Raw genomic sequence first — 11,960 nt, forward strand, 5'->3', positions numbered from 1 at the left:
TTCATTTAACTGGTACTTTGGTTTCTCAGTTGGGGGCACACAGTCAACAATCACCCTTACTGACATGGGTTCTTTTCCTTAGTGATGTCCCTCAGCAAGGTACCATGCAGACATATGGCTGGGCATCTCTTCTGGACCACTCTGGCCTTCCACCCACAATCTCTAGGCAGTGGCTGTCTGTCAGCAAGCACAACAACTCGCTGCAGGTCACCACCTGTCTCTAAAGTGTCATCATTTAAGATGCATGGCATTACCACACAGTTCTTGCTGGACTGTTTGCCTGTCCTGCACCAAAAGGTTTTTGAGAACAGACATATCATTTGACTTTGTATTTGCTGTGTCTCCCATCATTGTTCAGTTTGGTTAAGAAATTAACAGTGAACACCTATATATTTATGCATCACTGTCTGCCAGCTTGTACCACCAGACTTAAAATACACTCTAAACTTAGAGTAAACTGTTTCTTATACTTTAGTACAATGCATGCTACTCTATTCCTAGGTACCTCATGCCAAACCACCCACTTTATAATATTGGTTAAAGTCAGCAAATGACATGGAGTAATCTATCCTGAAGACAGACTGTAAGCATCTCACAGGCAGGCTTGAACTCTCATTCTCTTTCTCCTCTTTAATGCCTAAGTAATAATCAGCCTTCTAAGAACTTGTTGAATGGCATAGATTTTACCCAGAAGTCTTTCAATGGCAATGGTCAATACACAACTCAACACAAGCAGTCAAACAAAAAAGAGGAAGGTATTAACTATGTAACTGAGTGAGAAGTCATCTGGCTTCCAGTGCTTAAACTATTGTCAGCAGGATTTCTCACTGCCCTTCTTTATTTCTTGTTTGGCTTTTCTGTGTTTGCTTTCTTGTGTTCACGTGAAGACATCTTTTGTCTTACATGGGTAGCGTTCTAACTTAGCAAACATGTTAAGGGTATCACTTTATTCTCTTCCACTGGAGATGATATCAGAAGAGGACTGTAACTTATCAACTAGATTTGGCTGCCATCCCTAAGCAACTCAGTGTGATCACAGGAGTTAACTCTTGATGGCCAGGCCTGTGTCATTTGCTTGTTTCTATAACAAGAGGATGGCTGTTACATGGGACAATCAAAACAGATTTGTGTATCTTACATTCCAAATAAGCACTTAGAACCACAAATATTTTGTGTGGTAGGGCTTTTTAAAATCTGTGGATTTTAATATGTAACATACAAATGTAACAATTTATATAATCAAAATAAGAGACCTTGCAGATAAGATAAAAGTTTAAACAGGAAGCTCATACAGGCTTTGCTTACACTTTATATAAATATGCTTAGCCTGAAGATAATTTAATATACATATTATGACTTACTGTCAGATGTGGTTGTACACTCTTTTAATCCCAGCACTTGGAAGGCAGAGACAAGTGGATCTCTGAGTTGGAGGTCTGCTATCCATAGCAAGTTCCAAGTCAGCAAGGACTATATACTGAGAAGCTACTATAGAAATGTACAATTAGAATATATTTACTATGCCTGACATTTCTGTGCAAACCCTCATGTGAGGTCCACTTGTGTTTCCATGAAGAGACTCACGTTTTGCACTTTGGAGCATTTCAACACTGTGAGTTTTCACGTGAGGGATGCTCAACCTATAGTCTCTCCAGAATGTTCCAAGATAGGGAACTCTGGAATTCCCAGAGCACCTTAGTAAGAAAATACATGATACTGCTCTCAGGGAAAAAGCTGACCTTTAGAACTTGGAAACATTCTAAGTATTATAATCTACTCCTGAAAATAACTTTCCACTCAATAAAGCCTCACAGGTGGTCCAAAATCCCAAAGTATTTGGAATATTTTCCAACAACCTACCTGTTGTGTGCCTAACTTGTTTTTCTTTCATTGGCCAAGGTACAGATGGGAGGTATAACCTTCTAGAAGTGAATTACAGCTCATTAAAAATGATGGAGACTATGACCTCCTGTTTGTCATGCATAAGATGTGCAAAGCCAAGACTGGATCAGGCTCCATGAAGTTCTTAAGGAATAATTTTCTTGGTTTGGGAAAATTTTTAACAAGCTCCTCTCCACAGGGTTGACTGAGAACGTGGGCTTGTCAGTGACTGAACACAACTTCATACCCATCAGAAATAGATGAGCAGCCACTTTTACCAACAGGGCTTGTCCAAAGGACACTCTGGCAGTGCAGCCTTTTGTGCCTTGAAGTAACTATTGGGATTCAGCTTCATGATTGTATCTTTTCTCTTTCCTACCTTCAGGAAAGTTTCAGCATAAAAAGCAGTCCATTTTTTGTTACAGATTCTATCATTAACGTGGAAGCCTAGGAAACATTATCTACCTGAAGTTCTCTATCAACTGCCTCAAGCCTTGATGATAGAATCAATGCCAAAACTCAAAAAAATGCATTCCTAATTCCATTTATCTTTAAGGGGAGCAGGCTTTTGTCTAATTGAGAACTTGGAGTAAAATCTTCCTGTAGAAAAGAGAAACAGGCAATCCTATATGTTTCATATAAGTAACAGGTCACTCATTGAACGAATAATTGACATTAGTGAACTGGTTGAAGGCTAGTTAAATGTGTAGCTTATTTACTATTTGAATTTTAATTGTGTTTTTCTATTCTAGTTCTCAACTGAGTAAGTACTTTACATTGTTCCATCAGACAAAGGTATTGTTTTTGGACAATGGTGGTGTATGCCTTTAGTCCCAGCACTTGAGAGAGAGACACAGACTTATTTCTGAGGCTGAAGCCAGCCTGGTCTACAGAGCAAGGCCCAGGACAGCCAGGGATACACAGAGAAGAGAAGCCCCGTCTCAAATACAAACCAACAACAAAACAATAGTATCATAAAGGGAACAGACTTCCATTTTCTTTCTTTAGGTGGCTGAGGCCACACTATTTTATAGCATTCATGGGGATCAGTAAAGATACTACAAACCCAGAACAACTGTGGAAATTGAAGCCTCAGCAGAACCTGGAAGATGACAGTTACTTGGTAAAATAATGCCTTTAAAAGGTAATAAATAAAATCTATATACTTCAAGTGTATTCTGAATCTCCTAGTGTTGGGAAGGGCACTCCTTTCTAATCTGCTGATCTCTGTGCTCAGGTGCCTGTAGCTGAAGCTCTATAGTACAATTGAAGTGACTTGACCAATTATCAGTGCTTAGCTGTATAACCTCCATGGGTCCCTGAAAACCCTGGGTCTTGCATTTCTATGAATCAACTGGACCAGAACATCCCCAGAGCCTTTGGGTCCTTTCTAACACCTGTGCTTCTGAGTTTCAAAGCAAAAGTCATGATGGCCTGTATAATAGTAGTTTTGTAAGCATTTTTATAGGTAGATTACTAGAGAGTTCACCATGTAATCAGTGACTCACTGCTTAAACCAAATAAACTGTTTTGTGTAAAGAATCAGTTGTCTCACTTTAGATCAATAGCAATGTTTCTTGCTACATCCTTTAAAAGGTGGCAGGAATTTTTGGTGCCAAACAGTTACCGTTTGAAAATATTCAATGTGCAATTCTAAAAGTCACAAGCATATATGCTATAAAACAAAATTATTTTCATTTTTCCATTTAGCTCTCTTACTTGCTGTAACGTAATGTTTAGCCAGAAAACTCTTCTTGCTGGTTCACTCAGGCTGTTTTAAAATGCAGAAATTACAGAGCCATTTCCTTTCTGGGTGGAGTGCCTAGAAAGATATTGGATAGAAGAATGATTTATGTCAGGTGACAAGAGAACTCATCCTTAGACACTGGTAACTGTGGGTACTGTGGGGATGATGCTGTGTGCAATGAGGAGGAGAGCCTGAACATCTGACAGCAGTGGAAGCTTCTCCTCCAGCACACTTGGAGCTATGAAAAAAAAAGACTTCAATAAGCAAGCGGTTCAAAAAGAACATGATAGGAAACACTCTATGGAATTCATTTGAGTCTTTAAAATTTTTATTTCTCGTTATTCCCTGTGGAAACAACAAATTGTTCAACACACTTTTTTTTTTTTTTTTGAAATGCTGACTGGCACAAAACACGGTGGACAGAGAAGTATAATTTGTTGGAAAGCAGATTGTGTCTGCAGGAGTTCACTAGATAGTTAAATAGCTTTTTCTAAACTTTCTGATCATTAATTCATCTCTTTTAGAAATATAAAACAGAGTATTGCTGTAGTAGGGACACATTCTGCTGTTGCCCCAAAGTGAGCAAACACAGGTGTGCATCAAGAGCCATGGATGGCAAGAGAGTGGAGGAGCTGCTGGCCAAGGCAGAGCAAGAAGAGGCAGAGAAGCTGCAGCTCATCAAGGTGCACAAGGAGCTAGAGCTGGAATTCGACCTGGGCAACTTGCTGGCTTAGGACCACAATCCCCGGACAGTGCTGCGCCAGGCCGGACCCTCACTGGATGCTGAGCTGCGGGCCCTGGCACAGGACAACATGCAGCTTCTCATCAACCAGCTACTGGCAGCTGCAGACCATGGAGTGCATGGAGGAGGCGGTGGTAGTGTGCTTGCTAGAGCCTGCCACACGCCTGCCCTGCGAGAAGCTGCTGCCTGGCCACTGCCCCTCACTCGCTGGCCTTAAGGGCATCCCATCCATCCCCAAAAGAAGACCAACCTCGTGTGGGACGAGGTGAGTGGCCAGTGGCGGTGCCTTGGGGCTACAAGCGTGCACAGGATGACACTAAGGAATGGCTCATCAAGTTGCCTGGGAGCGCCAATCCCATGGAAGACCAGTTCACAAAGAGTATTCAGGCCAAGAAAGAACGCGTGGCCAAGAAAGAGATGAACCTTCTGTGAAACCTGACCCGCGAGCACAAGATGCAGATGCCCAGCTCAGCTGGGCTGCACCCTAAGGGACACCAGAGTAAGGAGGAGCTTTGGTGGGAAGCTTCCAGGAGCGCCTCCCCAAGGAGAATGCACCCAGACCCTCTGGCAAGAAGAGGAAATTTCAGCCCCCCTTTGGGGACTTCCCAGCCAAGAAAAAGAACCAGTGGGAGCTACTTCAAATCATGAACAGTAATAAACCTCAGCTGGACGTGACAAGGGCCACAAACAAGCAGATGAGGGAAGAGGTCCAAGAGGAGCCTGCCAAGAGGAGGAAGATGAGCCAGAAAGGCAAGAGAAAAGGGGGCCGGCCAGGACCTTCCTGCAAGAGAAAGGGCAGCCTGCCTGCTGGGTCAGAGAGAGAAAAGGAAAGGAGGCCTGGGAGGCAAGAAGCATTCCAGGCCGCGTGAGTCAGGGGGCAAGAAGACAGGAGTGCCCCCCCAAGGTGGGAAGAGGAGGAAGTAGTGTTCTCCCCTCTGGACCTGTTCTGAAAAGCTAGGACTATACTAAAGGTTAAGTTGTGCTTGCTGCAGGCTGGCTCAGGAGGTGGCTGCTGTCCTCAATGAGATTGACATTGAAGTGACACGTTTGCCTCCCCAAGAGAGTCAGTGCTGGACTACGAACTAATGGAGACGCTGACTGGAAGTTAGTGTATTTTGGAACATGTGAATTATAGAAATGATATGGTCAGAACCAGGAGTAAGTTAAGGCCTGCCTTTTTTATCTTGACTTTGGATACTGAGTAAGAGTTGATCAGATTTCTGAGTTATAGTAGATTGGTTTCAACATTTTTGCATTATTTTTGTAACAAACCTTATATATTTATCAAAGCAAAGGAGGATGGGGGAAAATTACGTCCACCTGTGATTTACAAGTATTGTAAAGGTATGCTTTAACCTGATGTTGCTTTTAACTGTTACTGTTGGTAGGGGTTGTATGTGAAGTCAGTAACCTGGGTACCAGTACGGAGTGTGCTTGAGAAAAACAAAGTAGTTACAATGGTTATAAAAAGACCCCTCCCTGGGCGGTGATAGCCCATGCCTTTAATCCCAGCACTGGGAGGCAGAGGCAGGCTGATTTCTGAGTTCGAGGCCAGCCTGGTCTACAGAGTGAGTTCCAGGACAGCCAGGGCTACACAGAGAAACCCTTTCTCAGAAAAAAAACAAAAATAAATAAATAAATAAATAAATAAATAAATAAATAAATAATAATAAATAAAAAGACCCCTTGTATTAGGAAAACTTTGCCACTAACTATTAATATTAAAATATAGTGGTTTTTGATGTTGGTTCAGGTTGTGCATTTGGCCAGTGAATTGCTTTAAGTGATATATTGGAACCACACTAAGTAATGGTAATTAACCTTGTAATGGTAATTAACTCCAGAAAATGGTTGTCATTTTGTTTGTAACTGATGGCTTTTGTTTAATTGGCTTGAGTTTACCAAGTGCTGGTCTGGAATTCAGTATGGAGCCAAGGCTGAGGTTAGAGAGGAGCAGCCACACCCAGCAGAAGATTTCATGTTTATTTCTGTCCTGGATGTTTTTCCTCGTTTCATTGTTTTATTTTTAGTCTTAATAAACTTATTTTGCAAAATTAAATTATATATATATATATATATATATATATATATATATATATATGCAAAGAGTAAGACTATACAATGAAATTCATACTTTCATTGATTGAAATCACCCTGCTATTCCTGCTGTTCTCATAAAACCACAACCACATAATGAAATTCATTTCTATACTAGGATTGACTATTATTCCAAATCCTTTTCATTTTACCTAATAAATCCCCTGCTGTTTCTCTGCAGAATTGCCACCTTTGATCATTGTCATAGTGATACTACCTGGCTGAAGGAAGTAGCCCAGGACAACACAAATAATTTGGAAAGGACTTACATGATGTTTTCACTCTTACACCTGAGAGGTTAGGTCACATTGTACCATAGATTCAGAAGGCAGAAGCCACAGATGACAGTGCCAAACACAGTCCTTCCTGAACTACTGGACACATTTAAATGGAGGTTTCACTGGATCTCAGTGAACTCTTGAGTTCTCACTGGAACTCAGAAAGGTAGATATTGGAGAAGTGATGGCTAATGGAACTACAGAGCAGCAATCCAATGTCCCTGTTGACCTTTGCTCAAGATGCCTACTATGTCTGGTTGTAATGGAGAAAGGGAGAAAGTGGGGTTTTATCTTCTGAAGAAGAGACATAAATTTTACAATTGGATATTCCCTTGGACCTGAACTCCTTCCTATATTGCCATGAACAAGGGAGTTTACATTGCAAAAATGAGATTGTGGAAACACATGTCTGAATATATTGAAACAGTGTCTCCTCTCAAGGCATGTGCACAATAATTAGATATAATCCAACTTGCATACAATTAAAGGTGCAGGAGAACCATTGTTGCATTTGGGAACCAGGACACCCTGGGGAACTGGACTGTGGTACATGTATGGTGCCTAAGTGTAGATTTATCATGGAGAAGAATCTCCCTCAAGCAAGGACCCTAGACCTTTAGGTACTAACAAAGATGAGCTGCTCATGCCAAGGCCCTAACCAACTCTCCCGTCCAAAGTACTTGCCTTGTAATGAAGCAGAGAGAAATCTCTAGCTTTGAAGGGAAAGTTGCCAAGGTGTATCCCCTGAGTCAAAAGAGAGACTCCAGGAAAGGGCACCTCAGAAACTGGTCAATGCGGGGCAAGCTGGTCAGCAGGTAGGCCATGGCAGTTTCCAGTGACATCATCAGTAGTCACTTCCCTGGACAATCTCTTGTATCCAGGAGAACCCGAGAATCTTCTGTGATGTCACCAGTGTTGTGGTGACACCAACTGCCTGTGGGGTATTCCTTCAGAGCCTCTGGGTTCACAAGCAGTCATGTTGTCCATGCTGCTCAGGCTGTTTCGTCGGGACAGTACAATACAACCAGAGACCAGACCTAGGCAGAAGGCATTCTGTAAAGCAGGAAGAAGGAGATGGCACTGGGGAAGACACAGTGAGTCCTGGGCAGTGCATGGGGAAGCTTCCTGGAGGAGGGGACCTTGAGCAGGTCCTTACTGGAGAAGGGCTTAGCATCTGGAGCCTCAACATTTCTCAATGGCAGACCCAGAGTCCAGAATTTCTGATGATTACTTTCGCAGAGATCCAGGAATTGACAAGCCTTCAGTTGCTTTCTGAGAGATATGAATTTCCTGCTGAGTGGCAAAGGATGCCAGGAGAAAGTTCTCTGAGAATAACAAAGCCTTGCTCTCAGGATAGAGTGCTGAAGCATTTCATCCTCAATAGATTGCTGTAGGTTACATGAATATGTGATGCCAAGAACAGAGAGGGATAATCCCCTTGTCAAGTATCAAGGTCTCAGAGACTTTGGTCTGGAACACACATGATGTGGGCTGAATTACAGTCTGGGATAAGTGTAGTAGTGTGTGGTATCTTATCATGCATTTAAGAAGCAAGGATAGGTGTTGGCTTGTGGGAGATGTTTCATGCTGGTGTTTATGGTCATTTTTTTTTTTTTTTTTGTGCTAAGCAGTACAGACTACATCTTCAGATATAAACTGACAATGCCCTCAATTTCTTCTTGACTGGGAAAGCTTAAGCACTTCAGGGTTAGTGGGACTGCAGTAGGGACTGAGCCGTATGTTTAGTGATGGTGGTTGGGAGCAGGGACATAGGTGTGGAGTCCAGCTTGAAGATAGCTTTCCTGCTCTTTCAGGAATTCACTGTGTCTCTAGAATTCCCTCTTCCTCAGGCTTCTCTGTGGGAGTAAGTATGGTTTCTCCTTTTCCTCTCGTATTTTCCCTACAAGTTTCCTTGTGTTTCTCTACCTGAAGGGTCTGTTGGGAAAGAGTCCTCCCAAGCCTACACCATCAGTGAGCAGGAGCAGAGAGTGAAGAGGTTGGAGAAGCTCAAAAGGGACCTCGAAAGAATGAGTAATGAGAGAGACGAACTCCGGGGAATCCTGGCACATTATAATGTCAAGGATTTGAACAACAGGTAATCATTATGCCCAGTTCTCAGTTGACTATCTTGGGCCCACTCTGTTTACCCTAGATTTCCACATATCACAGGAGGCTACAACTCCAGGCTGTCCTCATGTCAAAATGTATTTTGCTATTGGATATTCAACACAGAACATGAAGTTCAGACAGGAGTGAGATGGGGTCACAAGCTCTTTTGATTCCTCCAAAAGAAAACTATAGCCTGTGGCATGAATCATTCAGGAAATAGCAGTATTAGTGTGTGAGCTCTTATCATGCATTTTAAGATGCCTGGACTGGTATTGCTTTGTGGGAGATGCTAGCTGCTGTGTGTTTATGGTGAATCGTTTTTGTAATTTTCTGGAGCTGCTTTGGGTTCGTTTCGTCCTGTTAACAACTGGGAGGACCTGGTTCTATATGCTGCCCCTCAGTGTGAGTGTATTTCTCACAAGTCATCACTGCTTTTCTCAAATTCTGTTCAGTTTACACTGAGATAATGTCACATCACTGTATGTACTTGACATTGTGATAGTGTATTTGTGTATGTGTGTGTGTATGTGTGTGTACGTATGTCTGTGTGTGTGTATTCCACTTAAGATCCAGGGAGTCTGTGTAGTGTGATGGGGCTGGAGACTTTACCTGACTGACTTTTTAGGTAATGATAGTGATGAGGCCATGGAGGGTCACTTGTAGCATCACAGCACATGATCTCTGTGTGCACCTCTGATGGGCATTAGAAAATCCGGATATAGGCAGTAAAACCTTTTCCCTGTAAATACTGAAGTGTGGAATTTATGTAGTGATAGAACCAAGGATTGAGAAAACCTTGTCTACAAGGTGAAAAAGTGTCATCACAGGATTAATTTGGACTCAGGACTGTGGCATAGGCTCCTGGAAAGTTCTTGGAGACTTAATCTATTCCTTCAAGACCCCTCATGGAGCCAAAGCAGGTCAGCTCCCATTTTTTAGTTCCCTAGCTCTACTGTGCCCAGATCAAGTGTAACAAGTTTAATAAGCACCAAGAGGACCCAGTACAAAGGCATTAGGTTGTGGTATATATGGGCTGAGGTAGTTCACGATTCAACTTGAATTGATGTAATCCTTGAATCCTTAGTTCAGGGATTATTTGCTCCTTGGGCCACACCCTTCCACAGGTTCAACTTTGAGACGATCATGCTGGAGATGCAACAGTACCAGGTGACTCGCGATCTCAAAAACATTCCGAAGCAGATCAGTGAGGCCTTGTATAAGTGCCAGGAGTTGACTAAAAATAATCAACTTTACAGGTGAGTGACTAACACTGTTGTTTCCCCAGCACTAGGCACAGAATGTGTCTGCCCATCATTGTCTTTAAAACAAAGTGAGGACTCTGGTTCTATACTGTTTGCCTCTCAACAGGAAGCTTCCTCCCTCAAAGAAAGGCTCTAGGATTGTGATCTTTTAAAATCATTTTGATCAAGTGTGATGAGTGTGTGAGCCCCTCCAATCATTTTCCTTCCCAAGTCAGTATCCTCTAAATAGAAAAGGTGTGCACCTTGATGGAGACATCAATCAACCTTGAGTCTCTGGGGCACTGAAAACACATTTACAGATCTGGTTTGCATGAGACACATAGAATGATGTGTACCTGTTGGGTCTTCTCTCTTCTCCTAGAGAACCTTTGCCCTGTCTCTACCTAGAGGTGGTTCTCTAATACCAAAGCCATATATGCAATCATGGGTCCCATGTCCTCTTCTGGGAGATACATGAGTCCCTTTTGGTGTCAGGGATTTCAGAAGTACCTTCAGTCTTTTGGAATGTTGCTTTCTTCTGGATTTCACCTTCCTATATGTGAGGTCCCATGGCTACTCTGGTCTGTAGTCTGGGGCTGTCTGGGGATCAGGGCCCATGATGAGAAGAAATGGTACTTGGAGAAGTGGGAGGAAGATGGATGGTGCCTGGGAATAATCACCATTTCTTCTTTGTGGTTCAGCATCAGGAACTGTCACCTCCTGACAGAATCTCTTCATATGAAGAGTGAAGTAAAAATGCTCTGGAATGAAAACAGGCAGCTGCTTAAGGAGCAGATTATACTGGAAGTGTGTTCTAAGGAAACAAGGAGGCTATGTGTGGAGGCCAGCATGAAGATCTATGACAAATTTTCCAAGCATATCCAACAGGTAAGATGCATGGAGGATGCTTAGGAGCAGGTTGCCCTCATGTCTAACCATAAACAATGTCAAGCCCAGATAACCATCCTCCACCTTGTCCAGGCACTCTCCTAATTCTTATCCAGTTGTTCTGTGATCATTTACAAGACTTTCTGTGGAGTTAGGCTCTCTCAAAAACTGGATGATTGGCAAGCACACACTCCTGATCAACTACAAGCAGAAGTTCATTAAGACAGATGGGGTGAACACACATTACACACCTACATGCCATTGTACTAGAGGGGTTTTATGTGGCTCCCTCCTTTGCAGTAGCACAGAACATTGAGTGATGAAGTCAGGGCCTGTAGCTAGTTTGCTTTGGACCCATGGCTCCAGCTGCATATGTAGGGGATGATGCCTTTTCAGACATAGGTGGGAGAGAAGGTCCTTGGTCCCATGAAGGCTAGATGCCCCAGTGTGGGAGAATTCAAGTGCATGTAGGTGTATGGCTGGCTCAGTGGTGGTACATCCTCATTGAAGTAGGAGGAGGGGGATGGGATAGGGGGTATCTGGGTGGGGAAGATGAAGAAAGGGGATAACATCTGAAATGTAATAAAATATCTAACAAAAATTATTTAAGAAAAAAAGGTGGGGGTAGAGGTCTTGTGTCTTTTCTCTTCCTCAACCCTGCATTGCATGACGGTCTCCTAACTCCTAACTCCTAAGTCTAGACCTTGGTTCATACTGACAGAGCCTGACAGATAGCTCATCCATCAGTCCTGGTTTCTGTCATTGTTGCTAGAGTTCTTTCCTGTAGCTTGTATTCAGCAGCTGACTGGATGAACAGCGATGTTTGAAAGACTTCTCTCAGGCTGAGGGTTGGGGTGAGAGATGTGAGGCTTCAAGAAAAAGATTTCTCAAACTCTCTCAACCTAGTCTGCAGAAGTTACTAATTTTTTTTAGTCCACACGGGATGGATTACAGAGTCCTGGGTCTCACATGAAACA

The 11,960-nt window shown here is 42.8% G+C and overlaps 1 protein-coding gene and 1 pseudogene across 1 annotated transcript in view; both read left to right on the top strand.

Moving 5' to 3' along the window:
• Positions 1-4,236: 4,236 nt before the first annotated feature.
• Positions 4,237-5,294, top strand: LOC117702632 (ribosome biogenesis regulatory protein homolog; annotated as a pseudogene).
• Positions 5,295-5,455: 161 nt separating this feature from the next.
• Positions 5,456-11,960, top strand: part of LOC117702604 (disks large homolog 5-like) — an 8,318-nt gene continuing 1,813 nt past the window's right edge. Inside the window, exons 1-5 of the mRNA XM_034493706.2 lie at positions 5,456-5,474; positions 7,699-7,839; positions 8,678-8,840; positions 9,979-10,110; positions 10,797-10,983. Of these exons, the coding sequence (XP_034349597.2) occupies positions 5,456-5,474; positions 7,699-7,839; positions 8,678-8,840; positions 9,979-10,110; positions 10,797-10,983 (642 nt within the window). The remainder of the gene's footprint in view (positions 5,475-7,698; positions 7,840-8,677; positions 8,841-9,978; positions 10,111-10,796; positions 10,984-11,960) is intronic.

Source organism: Arvicanthis niloticus, chromosome 2 (assembly GCF_011762505.2).
Source record: "Arvicanthis niloticus isolate mArvNil1 chromosome 2, mArvNil1.pat.X, whole genome shotgun sequence".
Lineage (NCBI taxonomy): Eukaryota > Metazoa > Chordata > Mammalia > Rodentia > Muridae > Arvicanthis > Arvicanthis niloticus.